The following is a 21,470-nucleotide window of genomic DNA, read 5'->3' as shown; positions in this document are numbered from 1 at the left end:
GAGGAGGCCAATCCCAAAGCTCCAGAACATTCTGAAGTCCCTTCTGGCTCCTCAAAGATTCCATGATTACAGTCAGACTTAGTCACTGTTGGTACTTTACTGTATTCTGATTTCTTGACATTTGAACATCTAGATACATCACATATAATCATTCTCCATTAATCAGGAATATCTGATGATGAACCACTTCAAATATCCCTACCCCCACATGCCAGAAAACAGAGCACTTCCTGAATTAAACAATTCTACTCGCAATAGCATCAAAAAGGATAAAACAGAATAAATTTAACGAGTCCAAGACATTTACAGACTATAAAACAATCCTGAAAGAACTCAAAGATCTAAAAAAATAGAGACATTCCATGAACATGAATCTGAAGACTTAAAACTATTAAGGTGTCTGTATCAGAACTCCTAAAATTGGCGTCATACATTTAACAAAATCCCTATCAAAATTCCGGCTGGGATTTTAAAACTTCCGACAAAGCTACAAGTAATCAAGATAGCATGGTTCTAGCATGGGTGTGGAGCAGGCATTACATGTTGTTGTTCAATGTCTCATCTCTTCTGCCTCCTCACACCACAGAGGCTGTGTGACTTCCTGCCGTGAAATCTGTTACAGCCCTCCCTCAAGTGCTTTCTGTGGCCTTACTGCATCAACCTTGCAACATCCTCACTCGCTCAGAGCTGCATCACATTAAGCCTTACTCAGGACTCCCCACACTCAGGCTTTCCACACCCGCTCCCTCACTAGCAGCTTCCACAACTTTCCTCACTCAGAGCCTCCTCCTTAGAGCTTCGACTCCCTAACTTCGAGCTCCCTCCCTCAGATGCCTCACACCCTGCCATACTCAAAGATTCCTCACGCCTTCCACACTCAGCCCTTCTACCCTCCGACCCTCAGAGCTTCCTCACACCCTCCCTCACACTGAACTTCCTCACACCCTCCTCACTCAGAGCTGTCTCACCACTTGGATTTTCTGAGCTTTCCTTCCTCTGAGAATTGATTGGATAACAGTCTGGCTGTACTTCTTCATGTCTGCTGTCCTGCTCCAGACAGGGACCCTCGTATGCTAATAGATTCTGCTCCCCACCTTAGGAGGAAAAAAGAAGCAATGACACCATATAAGTGGACTCAAGGGAGATACCTCGGCCGTCGGAAGAGCCATACTCACTGCTTGGAATGGTCCCTCTCACCTTGTGGTTCTTGCAGAAAGAAGTCAGGGGTGGGGTGGGGTGGGGCAAGTGATGGAGCACAGTTTTTAGTGACTGAGAGGAGCAGGGAGTTATTGAGGGGAGGTGGTGGTCACTAGCTTCTTCAGAGGTGGGATGGTGGTATCCTGAGCAAATTCCTTTCTTCCAGAATTTTCCCAAAGAGCTTGGCCACCTCTTGGGCACAGCCCCAGTGGATGGTGAGCCCGAAGCCTCCATGGCCATAGTTGTGGATGACCTGGGAGAGGCAAGAGAGAAGTTCTGGGCTGCCCTGGAAGATTCAGGAGCCTCCTGAAGAATCCTGGGTCAAGCCTGATGGTATCAGAACTTCTCTTGGCACCATGGTGGGATGGCAGACCCCAGGAAGAGCAGTAAGGAGAGGGGGGGTTTGTTTAGGGAACTGGAGGTCAGTATCCTAGACTTCTCTTCTACTTAGGAAATGGACCTGCTTTGAGCACTCGGCACAGGAAAAGTAGAATCATCTAGAACTTGATCAGAGATTTCCTTCACCCCACATCAAATTATTTGAAGTTCCCTAAATCACTTTCCTCATTCCCATACTGCTCCAGACAGCTGAACCTCATGTGTTAATAAATAGATTCTCCTATCCACCTTGGGAGGAAAGAAAAGCAGGGGTACTATATAGGTGAACCCGGGAGAGGTTAGACCCCAGGGGCCTTTTTCAAAGCTGAAACCGTTAACAGGGAGTTACCTTCTACATGTGACTCTCCCCCCAACTCCCCCACCCCACCCCCGCACAGACAACTTCTTTTACAGATGGACCCACAATTCTCTGTATACATACATTACATACACAAAACTCTTCTACACACATACACACACCATACAACTGGGATAAAGGAGGAAGGGTGACCCAGATTTCTTCAACCCCAGACAGTTCTCGCCTTTTCAATAAGCCCAGTTCCCACCCCATGAGACAGGAGATGAGGGGGACCCTAAAGGGGTGATGGGCCACCCAACATAGACTTCTGAGAAATGGCACTGGACTCAAATTCAAACACTTCCCAGCCTTGCCCTCACCACTGGCCTGACGGAGGCCAGTGACTTCCACCTCTGGGAACCCCAGTTTGCCATCTGAAGCATGGGGACAACCATCCCTGTCCCAAAGAGCTGTAGGGGAGATTCAATTAGGTTGTTCTTATTGTGGACACAAAGTAGATGCTCAATAAATGCCCCCTTTTCCTTCTACTTGACACAGACATTAGCAGATGAAAACTGCCCTCTGTATAAACTTGAGCATGTCCTTTACCATCGCTGGGCCTCAGTTTCCCCATTTATAGAGGAGGGGTTAGTAGCCATTATGGCCCCTGCCTGAAGTCAGCATGACTGCTGCCCAAAATGCCAGTGCCTTCTTAGGTGTCAGGAGAGGCTATTGCTTTCCTTGCCAAGAGGGCATACCTCTGTGTTTGAAGATCCAAAGCGAAGCTGTTCTCTTTCTAGTCGAACCTGGGGGCGTACTGGCCGGAAGCCAGACCATTCACCGATAATTTTTGCATCCTGGGAAAAAAAAGCATTGGTAATTCAACTCTGGATTTTTTTTCCCTGATGCCATTTGTAGGTGGTCGAGACAGCTTTTGGAAGCTCACCACGACCACCAGTCATGGTTTTGTATTAGCCACCATCACCACCAGTCACCACCATAATATGGTCTCATCACCATCATTATCACCACGTTCAGATTTTTTTTTCTTTTGGTCAGGCCATACTTCATGCAGGATCCTAGTTCCCTGACTAGGGACGGAACCCACACACCTGCAGTGGAAATGTGAAGTCCAGCCACCAGACTTCCCAGGGAAGTCCCATGTGCTTTCATCACTGCCAACACCGACCACTCCATTCCCGCCTTCACCCCTGTCACTATTGTTCTCACCACTAGCAGACAAATGTGAAAACTGAGATTTCTGCAACAAGCACATCGGCTCCATGTGAAGACAGACTACGGTGTTTGGGGGATGTCACCTCAAGAGAGAGCAACTCTTAGCCACGATTGGATAGGTTTCATTGGCCCACAGCAGGACTTCCATTGTCAGTCCCTTCTTGGAATTATTTTCCTCAATTGTCCCAGTCACAGTATCTTCTCACCCTCAAGTTTCCTTATAATCATCAAGCTGCTAGGATCCTGGTCTAGAGCAAGAATATCTCTCCCCACCTTACCTTCAGTGTGGGCTCCAGTCCGCAGCAGCCTTCCCAAATGGTGTTGTGGTCTGGGATATTGTTTGTTTCACTCCAGTTCCCCAGCTGGAAGATGCCGCCAAGAGTTGTTGCCTGGAGCCTGGATAAAGTGAACAAGGTCAAAGATGAAGGAAAATGAAGCCTTTGAGATAAAGGGGGAGGAGTCATTGCCATGCTCACCCTTACCACTGTGTTTACCTCGATCAACATTATAATCCCACAGATATTGAAAACAAGATTATGGTTACCAAAGGGGAAATGGAGGGGAAGGAATAAACCAAGAGCTTGGGATGAACACACACACACACACACACACACACTGTAAGATAGATAATCAAGAAGGACCTATTGTGTAGCACAGGGAACCCTACTCAATATTCTGTGTTAAAATAAATGGGGAAAGAGCCTAAAAAAGAATGAATATACGTGTAAGTATAACTGAATCACTTTGCTGTACGCCTGAAACTAACACAATATTGTAAATCAACTAGACTCAATAAAACTAGAATATTAAATATAAAAAACTCAAAAAAACCCAAACATTATCATCCCTACTGATAGCACCAACATCACTACAATTGCCATTGTCTTCACCATCAACTGCCACCACCTCCACCCTCATCATTAACATCACCGTCATCATTGTCATCCCTTCTAATGTACAGCGTGGTAATGATAGTTAACAATACTGCATTATATCCTTGAATGTTGCTAAGAGAGTAGATCCTACATGTTCTCGCCAAGATCTACACACATATGTATGTATCTACTTACATACACAAAACTATAATTAGGTGATGTGATGAGTGTGTCAACTGACCTGATTGTGGTAATCATTTCACAGCATATACATATATCACTTCATCATGTTGTACATCTTAAACATACAGCACAATGTTACATGTCAATGACATCTCAGCAACATTGGGGAAAATACTGTCTTCTCCATCAACAACATCATCTTCACGACTGCCTTGCTTGCTCCCATTAACATGTCATCACCATCAACTCCTTTGGCCATTTCTACCACCACCATTAGCATTGCATAAACGCTATCATCTCTGCCACACCACTGAAATTGCCGTTGAGGCAGTCAGCACAGTCACACCAGTAACATGGTCTTTGAACTGTTGTGACTGCTGCATTTTTAAAAATTTGGCCGTACCAGGTCTTAGTTGTGGCACATGGGGTCTTTGACTGTTGTGGCATGCGGAATCTTGTTCCCCAACCAGGGATCAAAGTCGACCCCCTTGCACTGGGAGCACAGAATCTTAGCCACTGGACCAGCAGGGAAGTCCCTGCCACATTATTAAAAGTCAACATGGATAGTGTCATCTCCACCAGCACCGACTACCACCCCCAATTCCCACTCACTACCATCCATCATCCACACTGATCTCCTCATCTATAACAACATGGCCCTGATGCTGGGAAGGATTGAAGGCAGGAGGAGAAGGGGACAACAGAGGATGAGATGGTGGGATGGCATCACTGACTCAATAGACATGAGTTTGAGCAAGCTCCAGGAGTTGGTGATGGACAGGGAAGCTTGGCGTGCTGCAGTCCGTGAGGTCGCAAAGAGTCGGACACGACTGAGTGATTGAACTGGACTATCCCGGCTCCCACTATTCCTCCATCAACAATACTATCATCATCAGCCCCCACCCCAGTCCCTTGATGGCCATTCACAACGCTGCTCATGCCACTGCCGTGGCATGCGCTGTCTTTGTCTCCAGCCTCACCGCTACTGTCATCCCAAATCAGGTTCAAGATAGAGCTCAGGTAAGGCTGAGTCCTGCCTTCTCAGAGGTTCAATTTTTGCTCAGCCTCACTTAAAAACATTGGAGGGGAAAAAAAACCCTGAAAAGATTAAGCAAGAGCCCTGGGGCAAGCAGCAAGGGCATAAAAGAGCAGGAAGGTACTCCCTCCTTCGCCCTACAATGTCAGATTTCTTTTTACCCTGGGATGATGTATGGAGACTTGTAGATGCCTCTCTCAGGGTCATGGGTGATAATGAAGTGTTTCAACCATGGCGCATCCACCTGTTGATTGAGGACAGAGAAGTTCCATCAGGAGAGTGAGATCAGTGGGCTCCCTTCCCCTGGTCCCTTTATGACCACCTGTTCTGGCAGGAGTGGCGTAGTCGTCCCTTGGCCCTCCCTTGACCCCTCTGTCCCAAGTCTGCACCTGACCGCTTACTTTTGCAGGAAGAGCTGTCCTAATGGAGAGTAACCCCTGGTCCCCAAAGCATCACACATTCTCATCCTCAGAGAAGCCCAACACCCATGTGTAAACGCACACACACGTTCGCTCACCTTGGGAACACAGGTACCTAGGAACACACTCGTGTATGCTCACATGGGCACACATAAGCACACATACTCACAAATAGGCAGGCTTCACACATAGATAGATGTACACAGTGTAACGTGGGGTGGAACAATGCTTACACACTCGGGCTCTTAAACCAGGTTGCCTGGGTTCTAAACCCATTTCCACCACTTACTATGATATATATGAACTTGTACATGTTACTTAATCCCTCCATGCCTCAGTTTCCCCATCTGTAAGATGGTAATGGTGATGTGATAGTACCCATCTCAAAAGGTTCCTGTGAGGGTCAAATTAATTAACATGATGAAATGCTTGGGTCTGTGTTTGGCATTTAGCAGACATTTCGTAAACATTTGTTCTTTTATTTTCATACCGGCGCATGCAGCTCCCATATACGAACAAACACACACATATACATGCTTTCCTATTAAGGACTCTGCCAAAAAAAGAAAAAAGGAGTATGTTTCAGAGGGCTGTTTTCTTGGTTCTTCTTGTGTCTTTAACATGCAAATTCCCTGGAGACTGGGTGGGGCTTCCTCTCTCAGAAGTTCCCGATTCAGCCTCTATCTTTACAGATGAAATAAGCCAGCAGAAACAGTCCGTCAGCAAGAGCTCATCCCTCACCTTCAGACTCACCTTAATGATCTGCCCTCGGCCTGGCTGTAGCAGGGGATCGGGTTGCAGCGCCCCAGCCCACACCCCAGTGCAGTTGATAATCACATCGGCGCCTTCTCTTGCCACCTGGGAGCAACCAACAGGGCAGGTGGGTTGAAAAGGGTTGAGGGCCCTGGGATCCCTTGGCTTCTTCCACCTGCAGCTCCCTGCTCACTGTGGGACAGCTAGGGAGTGGGGCTCAGTGAGGACCTGCCTCCAATACTGCCCTGCCATTTACCTACTGTGTGACCTCAGAAAGGTCCCATCCCCTCCACAAGGTTCTGCTTCCTTAGCTATTAAATGGGGCTGGTACTATCTGCTCATAGGCTGCTGAGCAGTTCCAGGGTGATATAAATGCTATACTGTGTTTGGAAAGGAGTACTACAGAAGGGGGGAAACTTTCTTGGAACCTTCCGAAGAAGTCAGAAAGGATGCAGAGATAGTTTTATCCCTCCTTCTGATTCCTTTTTATTTCATTCTCTTGCCTCCTTCTCTGCCAAGACATCTGCAGAAGGCACGTTGGAAGCCCTAGCTCCATGCATTTATATACAATGCTCCAGAACTCAAAGATGTAGCATCGTGGTACCCAAACTCCCAGCCCAGCCCCAGCGACCCTCCTTACAGGTCACTCCAGAAACACACTGGTATTGTTCACAAGCCAATATTTGCCACACTGGACTCTGAGCCCCTTGGGAATGAGAGCTGTGTCTAATTCAAGTATGCATTCCAAGTGCCCATCAGGGCTTGACCTAGAGCAGATGCTCTTCTATTTCACTAGGTACCAAGGGGGCTTCCCTGGTTGCTCAGTGGTAAAGAATCCACCCGCCAAAGCAGGAGACGTGGGTTCAATCCCTGAGCTGGAAAGATCCCCTTCACCCAGGTTGCCATGCCCTCCCCCAGGGGGAAAGGGCAAACCACTCCAGTATTCTTGCCTGGAAAATCCCATGGACAGAGGAGCCTGGTGGGCTACGGTCCTTGGGGTCGCAATGAGTTAGACACAACTGAGTATGCCTGCATGCATAGTCTTCCATGTGCTAATCACTGCTCTGGGTGCTGGGATTGAGTGATACGGCAAAGCTCCTGGTACATAGTGAGTGCCTGCTGATGGTGCCTGCTACCATCATTACTGATGGTGGTGTCACTCTGAACCTAAGTCACTTTGTTTTGTATCAACATCAACCCTGATGTTGATAAGAAGCAGTCAAACGTCTAGAACTTGAGGACTGGGCTGCAGCTGATAGTGAGAGGCAGCCAGCTCTCTGGCCCTAAAATCCACTGAGGCCCAGACACTGATCAGGCCTTAATGGGCACCATTATTCCTTTGCTTCTGCCACCCACATCAAGGCAGAATGCCCGAGTCCTTCTGGGATTAAAAATAGGCCTAAAGTCTGGGACAGGCCTCACAGGAACCCTGGTGGCCTGAGAAGGCCTTCCCCAACCCTGTAACAAGAAGCAAAGGCCTCCCTTCTTTTCCTCTCTCCCACAGCCAGCCCCTTCCAGCCCTTCAGCTCACCTCCTCAAAAGACTCCACCTTCCGCAGGAAGAATTTCACTCCCCTCTCAGTTAACCTGGGATGATCAAACACATCCAAAAATCAAGCATTCAGTTCTCTGAGGACGGCAGGGAGGACATTTCCCAAAGAACCTTTTGTGGATGTTAGCCCTACAGGATGCTCCTTGAGAATATGACTATACAGTCCAGTCGGTTCATTAGCACCTTGATTGACCAGTGGTGCATGAAATGTCCCTTGGGAAACCTGAGATGGTCCACACCCCTTGTTAAGCAGATGGAGATGGAAGAGGGGCCTTGTTGAAGGTCTCATCGTGAGTCAGTGATGGGATTGGGACCGAAACCTGGGGTTCTTACTACCTACGATGCTGCTCTGTATTATCAAAGGGGATGAGATGCAGAGTGGAGGACGGGCAGGGTTGCACCAATGCCGAATGCTCCTTTGTCAGCAGCAGAGCGTGAGGAAGGAGGTGGGCTGGGGACACCCACCTCTCCCCTTAAATTTCACAGAGGAAAAAAATGTATGTCACTGTTAGGAATACAGTAGAAACATTGGGAGAATAGGAAGTAAAAGACCGTGCAAGCTGAAGCACAGTCTCGTAATTGTTTTACCCTCATGGTTTCCTCAAGATATCAGTAGAGAAACTGGGGACACTCTTCCCTGGAGAGGCTGGACAGGAGTCATGAGTGTCCTAAGGTTAGGAGATGTAACCATGTTTTGATACAATGATTTCCAAACCTGGCTGATGATGACAGTCACTCAGAGAACTTTTTAAAATATAAATCTCTGATGGGACCGCGAGGATTTGGGGACCCTGGAGACCCGAGTGGGTAAACTGGGAAGGAGCTCTGGAAGCTTACGGGCGACGGAAACAGTCTGCATCTTGTTTGTGGTGGTGGTTTTACAGATAGCTGAAACTGATTCAAATTATGCTTTAAATAAATGCAGTTTATTCTAGGGAGATTAAAAAAATAATAATAAAATATAAATCTCTGAGCCCCGCCCCAGAGAATCTGATCAGTAGCTATAAAGTGGGGTCCTGAAATTTATATTTTTAAAACCTCTCCAAGTCATTTGAGGAAAGTCACCATCCATTCCAGATTTTTTAATATTAATAAAATAATAACATACAGGAAATTTATGGAATCTTCCTTAATATGAATGTTTGTGAATATAGATACAGATATATCTCTCAAGCTACTGTTTGCTGATTGAAAATACCAAAGGATTCTTATCAACAAAAGGAACAAGACAGGGACATCCACTATCATCTGCATTAGTTAGTGTTGTTCTGGAGGTGCTGGCCAGAGCAGTTAGACAAAAAACAAATGTGAGGTATAAAAATAAAAGCCAACTTATGCTTGATGATGGTGTCTATATACCTGGAAAAACTTAGGAGAATCTATTTAAAACTATTACACTAACATCACAGATTTTAGTGAGGCTGACAATAAATATCATGTGTAAAAAGCTTCTCGAGTGGTTTCAGCCAGGTGTGGAAAGCACTGTCCTACTGTGTAGAGGTGGTCAGGACCAAGGATAGCTCCCACCAACCCTAAAGGTTTTCATCAACATTTAGGGCTTACCGGGTGGTGCAGGGGTAAAGAATCTGCCTGCAAGAGACACAGGAGATACGGGTTCAATCCCTGGGTTGGAAAGATCCCCTGGAGAAGGAAGTGGCAACTTGCTCCAGTATTCTTTCCTGGGAAATCCCATGGACAGAAGAACCTGGCAGGCTACACACTCCATGAGGTCGCAAAGGGCCGGACATGACTGAGTGAGTGAGCGCGCACGCAGTACAAAGATAAATCCCATGAGCTGTCATTCACCACCACCCTGGTTCCTGAGAGCTGCCTTCTTCAAAGGAAAGCTGAAAATCTCACCTTTCAGTCAGCCACTGCAGATATTTCCTCCCCTCCAGAATCAGGCTTGTGTTGAACCAGCCATAGCTAGAATCACAGGAGGCAAAATGTGGGGAGAGAGGATTGGAATCAGAGCTGTATTTTAAGGCTATCAAATAGTGGTGGGAGCTGTCACATGCTCTGGGCCCATAAAAAGGTAGAGCGGGGACCATCAGGTGACATTCAAGGGGAAAGTGATTTTCAGCTCAAAGCAAGGAAGTGTTTTCTATCAAAGCCCTCCTTGACATTCGGGTGTGCAAGTGGAAATTGATGTGCATCTGTAGAGAAGATTCAGACATGGAGCAAGGTGAGGAGAGGATCGCAGAAGCATCCTCTGTAGAGAAAAGCATCAGGCTGTAGAGAAAAGAATAGAGGGGTTTGGACAGGGTTGGAATCCCACTGTGGTCACTTTGCTGTGTGGCCTGGGAAAGTGACTTGGTCTTTCTGAAGCTCAGTTTCCTCATCTACAGAATAGGATAGTGATATGGAACTTCCAGGGGCTTCCCTGATGGCTCAGTGGTAAAGAATCTACCTGCTAATGCAGGAGATGTGAGTTCAATCCCTGAGTCGGGAAGATCCCCTGGAGAAGGAAATGGCAACCCAATCCAGTATTCTTGACTGGAAAATCTCATGGACAGTGGAGCCTGGTGGGCTACAGTCCATGGGATCATAAAAGAGTCAGACAGGACTTAGCAACAACAAATGGAACTTCTGGGCTTGAGATCTGTATCCATATCCCCTACCACCATAGTCTAAAGCACAGTCTGGGCAGATGGGTTTCCAGAAGGAGTCGGACAGAGCACTGAGAGATCAGAGTTCCAGGGGCTCTAGGCCTGGGATGGAATAGGAAGTCCCGGCTTCCCTGGTAGATCAGTCAGAAAAGAATCTGCCTCCAATGCAGGAAACCAGAGTTCGATCCCTGGGTTGGAAAGATCCCCCGGAGAAGGGAATGGCAACCCACTCCAGTATTCTTGCCTGGAAAATCTCATGGACAGAGGAGCCTGGCGGACTTCAGTCCATGAGGTCACAAGGGTCGGACACAGCTTAGCAATTAAACCAAATTCCCTATAAGTCTGTCTGCATTGTGGGGTCTCAGTTCCTTCACCCATAACAATAATCTTACCTGTAATCAGGAAACATGTCCAGCTCTCTGAGAGTCAGCTTCCTAAATCCCAGAACTATATCCTTCCAGTAAGGGTCCTTTAGAGGAAGAAGAGAAGGCGGCACAGAGATGGATGAACATCAACAAGAGTGATAATAACAAAGACTTATGTAATGTTTACTATGTGTAAAGCACTGTTCCAAGCATTTTATTCATACCAATCCATTTAATCTTCACAACAACCCATTGAGGTAGATGCTATTTTTAGTCCCATTTTACAGATAGGTGCATTGAGGCTCAGAGAGTTTAAATAAGTTGTCTGTGGCCACCCAGCTTATAAACAGCGGCACTGAGATTTGAACCCACAGTGGGACTTCAGAATCCATGTTCTTAACCATAGTGCTATGTGAGGGTAAGAATAAGGCTGACGATGAATGATATGGTAGGGTCATAAATCAGGGAGGAAAAAAAAGGGGTGACAGTGAAGGTCACCAAGGGATGAGAGTGGGAAGTTGCAGAGGGAAGGGTCAGACAACCCAGTAGGGGGAGATTTTGGCTTTGCCACTGACCACCTTGAATTCTCCAAGACTCAGTTTTCTTGTCTGTATAATGGAGTTAATAGTCACTCTCTCTCTCTCTTTTTTTTTTTTTTAAATAATCACACTTAGAAGGTAACAGATAATGAAAGTAATGTCCTTAGCACAGTGATAAACATTGACTGAACCTTGGAGAGCCGGCATGGGATTCTGGGCACCCAGCCAGACCACCCTCACCAAACAACCTGAGAACATTCCACATGGTTGTGCCTTTTGTAACACATTGGGCACCGTGGGGTCACAAATGGCCCAGGTTCAAATTCCAGTTCTGCTGCTTAAAGCTTTGTGAGCTCAAGTAAGTTACCCTGATTTCTTGAAGCCTCTAGTTTCTCATCTGCAAAAGGAGGACAATGACAGCACTTACTTCCTGGTTATGATGAGAATCAAATGAGTCACTAGTTATAAAGTGGTTAGGACAGGGGCTGGCACCTGGTAAGTACTGGTAAGTACATCTGTGCCAGGATGAGTGGTTTTAGTCCATCTTGATAGAAAGTCCCAGAACCCCCAGAGGAGCAGGAAACCTCTTGACTTCAGCATCAGATGTCTACCACTTCAGATGTGTTTTGAATTTTACCCTTGACCATGGAGGAATGGTTAGTTCTCATGGTTCATCTGAAGAGTCTTTGGTCTTGGGCAGTTTAATAATAAAATGGAAAACAAAAATAATTTTTAAAGCAAAAATAGAACTGTTTTAAACCTTAGTTATTTCTTTCTCCTTCTTTTCAAGACTTTTTTTTTTTTTTTTTTTTGATGTGGACCATTTGTTTTTTCAAGTCTTTATTGAATTTGTTACAATATTGCTTCTCTTTTTTGCTGTAGTGTTTTGGCTAGGAGGCATGTGATATCTTAGCTTCCCAAGTGAAGTGGCTCAGTCATGTCTGACTCTTTGTGATCCCGTGGACGATAGCTTACAAGGCTCCTCTGCTCCTGGAATTTTCCAGGCAAGAGTACTGGAGTGGGTTGCCATTTCCTTCTCCAGGGGATCTTCCCGACCCAAGGATCGAACCTGGGTCTCTTGCATCGTGGGCAGACACTTTACCGTATGAGCCACCAGGGAAGCCATCTGCCAGGGATCAAACCCACACCTACTGCTTTGGGAGGCGAAGTCTTAACCACTGGATCAGGGAAGTCCCACAAAGATAGAACTTAAAGCAAACCTGTTTTGAATGCAGGAGTCTGCCTAAGGGGGTTGAAGGACCTCCCCCTCCTCCCACCCTGCCTGGGCACGCCTTGATCTGTGATCAAGGCTCTGCACTACAGTTCATGGCCAAAGATGTCTCACTCACCGGAACGGCTTCACGGAAGAGGTTGTAGCCTGAGACCGGGGCCAGACCCATGTTTGCAGCGTTGGGAGAACCGATGAGGCTCAGGAGATAGTTGAAGGTCTGCTGGTTCCAGTTCCTGAAAGGATCCCCCAGAGTCTTGGTCACCTAATACCCTGAGCTGGACAAGAGAGCTCCAAGGGTCGGCTTGCATGGGACTGTGCTCAGGCTGGTAGGATGTGTCCAAATCCAGAAATTCACCCCATTCACTCTGCTGTGACTCAAGTGCCAGTCACCCTCCATAAACTTTCTCATATTTCCACGTTAACAGGACAGAGAAGACGAGGGACAAAGGATGCTCCACCACCATGGAGAACAGGCTTGTGGTTGTCAGGGGAGAGGGTGTTGGGGGAGGGGCGGAGTGGGAGGCTGGGGGTAGCAGATATAAGCTATTATATGTAGAATGGATAAACAGCAAAGTCCTACTGTATAGCATGGGGAACTACAATATATTCAATGTGCGTGTGCTAAGTCACTTCAGTTGTGTCTGACTCTTTGCAACCCTATGGACCATAGCCCGCCAGACTCCTCTATGCATAGGGTTCTCCAGGCAAGAATACTGGAGTGGGTTGCCATGACCTCCTCCAGGGGATCTTCCCGACCCAGGGATTGAACCCGCATCCCTTATGTCATCTGCATTGGCAGGCAGGTTCTTTACCACTAGCACCATGCTCCATATACTCAATATCCTCTGATAAACCATAATGGAAAGGAATATTTTAAAAAAGAATGTGTATAGAGTATATAAATGTATAACTGAATCACTTTCATGTACAGCAGAAATTAAAACAATATTGTAATCAACTATACTTCAATTAAAAAAAAATTTTTAATGCTCCAATTTTCAGGGCAGAAGTGGAGAAACAGACGTAGAAAACAGACCTAAGGACCCGGCGGGAGGTGAGTAGGGAGACGGTGAGGTGTATGGAGAGAGTAACCTGGAAATTTACAGTACCATATGTAAAATAGGCATCCAGTGGGAATTCACTGCGTGATTCAGGGAACCCAAACACGGGCTCTGTGACCATCTAGAAGGGTGGGATGGGTACAGAGATGGAAGGAAGGTTCAGGAAGCAGGGGACACGAGTGTACCTATGGCTGATTCTTGTTGATGTATGACAGAAAACCACAACGTTCTGTAAAGCAAATATCCTTCAGTTAAAAAAATTAAGTGGCAAAAAAAGACAAAAAAGAATGCTGCATCACAACTGTTAATATTTGGAGCGCACCTCCAGCTTGGGATCATGTAGCTGCGAGTTTAAATGAAAGCTTTGACTGCTTTAGGGATTGTGAGTCCCATGGTTCAGGCTCTCTCTCTGGGAATCCTGCGCCCTCCCCCCATAAACTCCCAGACATTGCTTACTGCTTCCAAATGCTTTATCTTCCTCCTGGGCACACAGCTGGACCACGTTTCCTAGACTCCCTTGCAGTTAGGGGTGGCTGCAGTTAGGTGTGCTTGCGGCCATGTGGCCGCTTTCTGGCCAATGTACTCTAAGGACTCCTCCCTGATGGTCCTCATGCTCTCTCCTTCTGCAGTCATCCACTGGCTCCCGGCAACACTGAAAGGCACCAGCGGGATGGCAGAGCCATGAAATGGAAGGAGGTCAGGCCCCTGAATTGCCACCCACTGATCAGGTATATTGGTTTCATAAATTATTGGCATGAGGATGAAACTTCTAATCGAGCCTGTATTCATCTGAGGGTTCCTGTGTTGAAGCAGCAGTGGTTTCTAAACTGAAACAATGACCTCTGCCACTTCTTTGCCAAACTTGAACATCAATCCACCCACTTAGACATCTTCCTGATAGCTGGATGCACTGGGCACTGACTGCCACCCAGTTTAGGAAAGAGATGGAGACGAAACTTCCATCTGTCTGGCACACGTGGCTTCTCAGCTTTTCCGCCATCTGTCTTGGGCACAGCAAGAACTTAATGTGTGTTAGTATTGTCCTTACAGCATGTCAGGACAAAGCCCCCAGGAAGAGTCATTCTTGGGGACAGGAACCCTGAGAGAGGACATCCTCTCTGCAGACTCAGCCCCTCCAACCCCGACCTCCCCCTAGGACCCTCACTCACGCCTCCTGTGGGTTGCTGGGCTCCGAGAGGTAGGGCTGCCAGAGGCCGGCAGCCACGTCGGTGGTGGTGAGTGGAGTGAAGCGGTCTGCATAGACCATCACTTCCAGCGACTGTAGGACCGAGCGATAGCGCTCATGGATGCAGAGGGCGGTGGACAGCCCGATGACACCCGCTCCGATCACGACCACACGCATCGTGCCAGCCTGCGGGAAGGAAGGGTTGAGGTGGGCCACCATCATTGTCACCTCCGTCGTCATCGACACCATCCACTGACGGCTTAGAAGATGCCTGACACTGCCCAGCCCTTTTTATACTCGATCCTTTTGTTGATCCTTACACAGGGGAAAAATGAGGCCCAGAGAGGTGAAGCAACTTGCCTAAGGCCACATAGTCAGTAAATGATGCAGCTTTCTCTGGGGAGCCTCCTTGAATATCCTGTCCCCAGGCTGGGAAAATAAGAAGTACATAGCAGAGTGTCTAGCCCAGCTGTAGGCTAGGTAGTCTAGTGGTTAGGATGGTGTGTGTGTTTAGTCGTTCAATCGTGTCTGACTCTTTGCAACCCCATAAACTGTAGCCCTCAAGGCTCCTCTGTCCATGGAATTCTCTAGGCAAGAATACTGGAGTGGGTAACCATTCACTTCTCCAGTGGAGGGGCGGGAATCTTCCCAACCTTGGAATCGAACCCCGGGTCTCACGCACTGCAGGCTGATTCTTTACCATCTGAGCTACCAGGGAAGCCCAGTGGTTAGGACAATGGACTTCAAATCTCAGGTCTCAGCTCTGCTGTCTGCTGGCCATGACCTTGGGTAAGATGCCTCTCAAGACTCAAATTCTTTTTCTGGAGAAACGAGAAAACTAACTCATGCCTCAGAGAGTAGATGGAAGTTTTCACAAGGCGGCAAATGTAAAAAGCTTAACACACTGCCCAGGGAAAAAGAAGTGATTTCCTGACATTTCTGGAGCACCTACTGTGGGCCAGCCCTGTGCTAAACACTTCTTGTGCTTCACTGCACCTAAATCTCCCACATTCTTAAGAGTTAGGGGCTGGTGTTATAGATCCCATTCAACAGATGAGGAAATAAAGACTCAGAGAGGTGGAGTAACTTACAGAAGGTCATAGCCAGTAAATGGTGCTTCCAGGATTTCATTTTAATTCAAGTAAACTTGATACACATTTACTGCACACCTACAGTGTGCCAAGCTGGCAGCTGGGAGCATCTGGGATGCACTGTTGGGCCTCAGAACTCAGACCTTCAGAGTGCATCCCCTCCAGGCCTACCTCGGGGTACTGGGCTGGCTGGGTCTCCTCAGAAATTTAGAAGACCTAGCAGCTTTTGACTTTGAAGCTGCTTGGTCCGCGCACAGCAGGGAAATATTTTGCCGGCTCCTGCTAAGGCAGAACAAGGGGACTTTTTGTGCCCGGAAGGGCCAAATTCAACTTTCCCTCCTCTTTGCTCACAACTCTCCTCCCACGGACCTCGCCTCCTGGCAACTGCGGCCCGTGGCCCTGAACGGCAGGACATTCTCAATATGGCCTAGTTTTGTAAAGGAGAAAACGGCTCCAGCCCACAAGAACTGGACTCTATTGGGGTTTCAGCAGCCAAGTTGGAGATAAAACCAAAAAATGGAAAATCATCGTCCTCTGGGTGATTCTCCTCCCAGCTGCGAGCCTGGCCTTGGTGGCAGGGGGACCTGCTCAGGGACCCCTTCACCATCTCCTCCCCTGCTTGCCTCAGGAGATCCAACCTCCTCAGCCGTGAAATAAGGTTAACCCCCATCTCCTGGGTCAGCCTGAAGATTAAACAACTAGCCTGGTGAAAGTTCCCGGTATGGGGCCTGGCCTCAATCTGTAGTGACCTCTTTCTGTCCCCCAGCACCTTGAGAATAACAAGGGAAAGAACATTGGGTCTGCAGGAGAAGACAGCAAGGGGAGTCAGATCTGGCTTCACTGCTGGCTCAGTGTGTGACCTTAGCCAAATTTCTTCCCCTCTCTGGGCTTTCTGTCTCTACATAGGCTCTGGAGATTTGACCACTTTCCTACCCTGACAATAAGAAGGCTGGAATAGAGGCTTTTTCTGTATTTTCCAAAATTCCCTGTAATGAAGGAGGTGTTGTGGGGTGGAGGGGTGTCAGTGACAGCCCCGGCTGGGGGCTGGGCAGCCTGGCACACACCATCTGTGTGGCCCTGGGTAAGTCACCTCACTTGACCGAGTGAGAGGTCTCTGGGCAGGGAGAAAGAGACTTCAGACCGAAGCCGTCACATGGCATATCTCCGATAACAAGGCGGCTCAGGGATGGCAAAGCCTCTGGTTGGAGGTGGAAGGCAGGTGTCCAAGAGAAGAACATGAGGCAGGACCCAGAGCAAGTTCTAAACCCCCCTGGCCATTGCAGAGAGGGACAGGGAACAGCGTGGAGCTCAGTTTCCCCAAGCGTTTAAAATTTTAAAGATAAGCACGATAGCATCATGCAGAAGAGGAAACTGAGGCTCACAGAAGAGGGGCCACTCAGCCAAACTCACACATTTGTGATCAAAAGATTTGTAGAGTTTTGGGGCTAAAAATTCTCTGTGAAAGAAAAAACCTGGCAACGGGGAGAAACAGTAGCAACTGTGAGCTTTTCAGCTCTTAGTATGTGTCACTCATCGTGCGAAGAACTTGACATGCGTTATCTCCTTTAATCTTCTAACAACCCTCAGGGTTGTCATCATGCCCATTTTACAGATGAGGCGACTGAGGTTCAGGCACCTGCTGGTAAGAAGCAGACCTCAGGCTGGCCTGACTCACAAGGCTATGTGCTAATCCCACGATTTGAAAAAACACATGAAATCAAACAGGTGAAGAATAACAGCCAAAGCTTCTGGGTTTTTTTCTGCATAAAACAAACAAACAAACAAACATGAAATTCAGTGAGTGTAGGAATTTTTAGTGTGTTGGTGGTAGGCACAGAATTAAAGGAAAAATAGGTGTCCTAAGTCAATTATCTCAGTCAAATAAATGAGTCAGATTTGATATCGATTGCGGTAATTGTGTGTTTCTGCTTGTATTAAAGTGGAATATGAATGGATAAGGTCCTTATCAAAATCGGCAGTCAGACTGTAGGATCTAACAGAGCCAGCCTTGGGTGAAATCGTTTAGGCATGGGGGTAATGAGTTCCTGGACTGGTTTGCACAGGGTTCTGTTATCCTTCAACCATTTTCTTATTGTTACTGATGTTTCTGTTAGTGTTGCTGTTTTCTGCTTTATGCTGTTAGTTTAACCAAACATGTTTGGAGTGTACATTCAGGAAGTCGCAAACAGCTGGAGTTGTTACATTTGTGTGTGTGTGTGTATATAATTATAATGTCTACCTATATGTGGAGCATGCAGGGAATTCTGGCCGTATGCCACTTGCCAGATGCACAGAGAAAGCAGTACAGACATCCTCTCACTTTATCCTCGCAACTGCTCTGAGAGGCTCTACAGACCGGGGACTGAGGTTCCGAGAGAGGAACTCACTCCCCTAAAGTCACACAGCCGGTGAGGCACAGAGTTTAGATCTGGACCCAGTTCTGTCTGAGCTTCCTGGGCTGCACCAGAGATCTCTTAGGCAGCCATCAAGAAATTGGCACATAACAGTGTCTGCTTACTCTCCAGTCTTCTAATAGTTTGCTCATAACCTCCCTTGTCCCTAGAACAGACCTTGAAGCAGCTGGTGCCTTTGATGGCTGCATGCGCAAAAAACAGGAAAGACTTGTTTTGTTTTTTTGCTAAATCAAGTCACAGGTGAGTTATCTGAATAAATACAATCAGCTCCCTATGGCTACCTCTTATAAAGTTTCAGAGTTTATTTTAAAAATGAAACATACTATCAATGCTGGCTAACCAGGCCACCGCTCCCAGCCTCCCAAATAATAATAATTAACCTTTTGTTGAGTACTTGCTATGCTGAGTTCTGTGCTAAGCCCTCTGCAGCCACCACCTCTTTTAATGTTATGGTTAACCCTGGAAGAGGTGAGTTATGACCCCTGTGTTCTAGATGAGGACACTGAGTCTTGGAGAGGTGAAGGCACTTACCTGTGGTCCCTGCAAGGTTGTCACCTGCGTCGGGCTCTAACGTGGACCTTTTCTGTCGACACCGGGAGGAACGCTCAGATCTGGTGTGCCCCCACACCCGCCCGCAGTCACCTGGCGTGCCAAATCTCTGCAGCAAAGAGGCAGTTGCTTTGGGCCCAGGGTCCTATCTCCTGAAGGGAGGCTCCCGGTTCTGGGGCGTCCTGTCCTCAGCCCGGACTGGAGCTCAGGGTCAAAGTCTGAAGGGACAGACAGGGCACCGCGAGGGGTGGGGCTGGGCACCCGCCGCTGCTCGCAGGGGCTGGATCCCGGCCAGGTTGGGAGACCTCACCTCCCCTCGCTCCCGTCCCTGAGAAGTTGCCTGACTTTTCTGGCTGACCCCAAGTCCCCGTGGACTGGCCTCGGGGAGGGAGGGAGGAAGAAGGGGGGTTCTTGGAGGGCTGATGGGCACAAGGAGATCTGTCTCCCGGGCCAGCTGGAGACGATCCTCTTTCTTCCCTCTTCCTGCGGCCACCCTGGGGGAGGGGACGGCGGCTTCCTGAACCACTGTGCATCTGGCCTGCGGGGCTGGGGGAGTGGTCAGGCCGGCGGCCCCTGAGGGGAGGTCAGAGGTACAGGAGAGCTCCTGGGGCCGGCCAGCCAGCCTAATGCATTCCGGGATGCCGGGTGGATGAGACTCAGGGCGGTGCCTCTTTGGGCCAAAAAGATGGGTAGCTTTTTGCTCCTCTGTCCCAGAGACAGGTGTGGCTGGACGCCAGGTCTCTCTCTGCCAGAACTGGACCCAGAGCAGTCATTATTAGAGCCCGGAGAGCGTCAGGCACCTCGCTGTGTGAATGGAGAGACTGAGGCCCAGGGACAGGGACCAACCAGCCTTGGGTGAGTCATCTTTTGGGTTAGCTTTGAACCTCCAACCTCTAACCCCTACCTTCAGCATTCTCAAATAACAGTGTGCAGATGACAAAAGAAAATGCCTGCAAAAGACTAGTGCATTCTATTTTTCTTGAATAATAAAGAAGATGGGGTGAACTCCGCCGTTTACTTATATGGTTCCATTTTATTTGAATTTTTAAACAAATGTCATGGGTCACATTTATTTATTTATGGCTGCACTGGGTCCTTGCTGCTTCACACAGGCGTTCTCTAGTTGCAATGAATGGGAGCCACTCTCTAATTGCACTGCGTGGGCTTCTCATTGCAGTGGCGGGTCTTCTTGCAGAGCACGGGTTCTAGGCCTAAGTTGCCCCAAGACATATGGAATTCTCCTGGACCAGGGATTGAACCCATGTCCCCTGCACTGGCAGGTGGATTCTTAACCACTGGGCCCCCAGGGAAGTCCCATGTATCACTACTACATCTCACAACCTTAGGGAGATTGCTTGTGCCTCTAATTCATTGTGGGAACACTTAAGAGTTAGCAAAAGTCAGCCACACATCTTTGTGCCCTCCCCATTCCAACAAAGATTTGGGTTCTGTGAATTTCAATGTGCCAGTTCTAAATATTTTGCCTAGATTATCTCATTTAATCTCGCAGCAGCCCTAATAGTAGGTAGGGTCACGATCAACTTTCTCTTCATAGTTGAAATTCAAAAAGGTGCTCCCAGTATCCACTATAGCTAAACATATGTCTATCTTAAAACCCAGCAACCTTACTTTTATGTACATATCCAAGAGAAATGCAGACAAACACCACCCAAAAGGCTTGTACAAGAACATTCATAGCCCCCAAACAGAAACAACCAAAATGCCTATCAGCTACAGAATGGATAAACAAATTGTGACATTTTCGGACAACGCACACCATGGAATATTACACAGCAAGGAGGAAATTAAATACTGCCACACACAACAACTGGGTGAATCTCATAGTCAATATGTTGAGTGGAAGAAGGGAGGGAAGAGCCCACACAACATAGAAGAGGTGAAACTAGTAGATGATGGTTGAGGATGTGGGAAAGATGCTTACCTCTGGGGCACAAGGAATTTTTCTTGGGATGCTAGAAACATGTCTCTTTTCTGGGTGGTGGTTGTGGGAGTGTGTCATATTCGTTGGAAAGACTGATGCTGAAGCTGAAACTCCAATACTTTGGCCACCTGATGCAAAGAGCTGACTCATTGGAAAAGACCCTGATGCTGGGAAAGATTGAAGGCTGGAGGAAAAGGGGGCGACAGAGCATGAGATGGTTGGATGGCATCACCGACTCGATCGACATGAGTTTGAGCAAGCTCCAGGAGTTGGTGATAGACAGGGAGGCCTGGTGTGCTGCAGACCATGTGGTCGCAGAGTCGGACATGACTGAGCGACTGAACAATAATAATTCATATGGGAAAAGCCATCAAGCTGCACATTTAAGATTAAGATGAAAGGACTTGACATGGAAAAGTAAGTGGTGGGGAGAGGGAATAAAAAGAAAGAAGGGAAGGAAGGAAAAAGGAGAGAGTACGAGAAAGGAAGGAGGGAGGGAGGAAGAAAGAGAAAAGAGAGAACTTGCCCATAGTAACACAGCCTACAAGCAGAGGCTC

The 21,470-nt window shown here is 47.7% G+C and overlaps 1 protein-coding gene across 1 annotated transcript; it reads right to left on the bottom strand.

The window, feature by feature from the left end:
• Positions 1 to 77: 77 nt before the first annotated feature.
• Positions 78 to 19,162, bottom strand: DAO (D-amino acid oxidase). Its single transcript, XM_061141694.1, has 11 exons — positions 18,954 to 19,162; positions 14,901 to 15,103; positions 12,789 to 12,903; positions 10,928 to 11,004; positions 9,787 to 9,852; positions 7,907 to 7,961; positions 6,376 to 6,480; positions 5,365 to 5,447; positions 3,388 to 3,505; positions 2,632 to 2,730; positions 78 to 1,450 (listed from the first exon to the last, which is right to left on the bottom strand). Exons 2-11 carry the CDS (start codon positions 15,092 to 15,094, stop codon positions 1,319 to 1,321), a joined length of 1,044 nt encoding a protein of 347 aa, XP_060997677.1. The 5' UTR covers positions 15,095 to 15,103; positions 18,954 to 19,162; the 3' UTR covers positions 78 to 1,318.
• Between the last annotated feature and the right edge of the window lie 2,308 nt (positions 19,163 to 21,470).

This window comes from Dama dama, chromosome 5 (genome assembly GCF_033118175.1).
Source record: "Dama dama isolate Ldn47 chromosome 5, ASM3311817v1, whole genome shotgun sequence".
Taxonomy (NCBI): Eukaryota; Metazoa; Chordata; class Mammalia; order Artiodactyla; family Cervidae; genus Dama; species Dama dama.
This window is presented reverse-complemented; position numbering and strand designations above follow the sequence as displayed.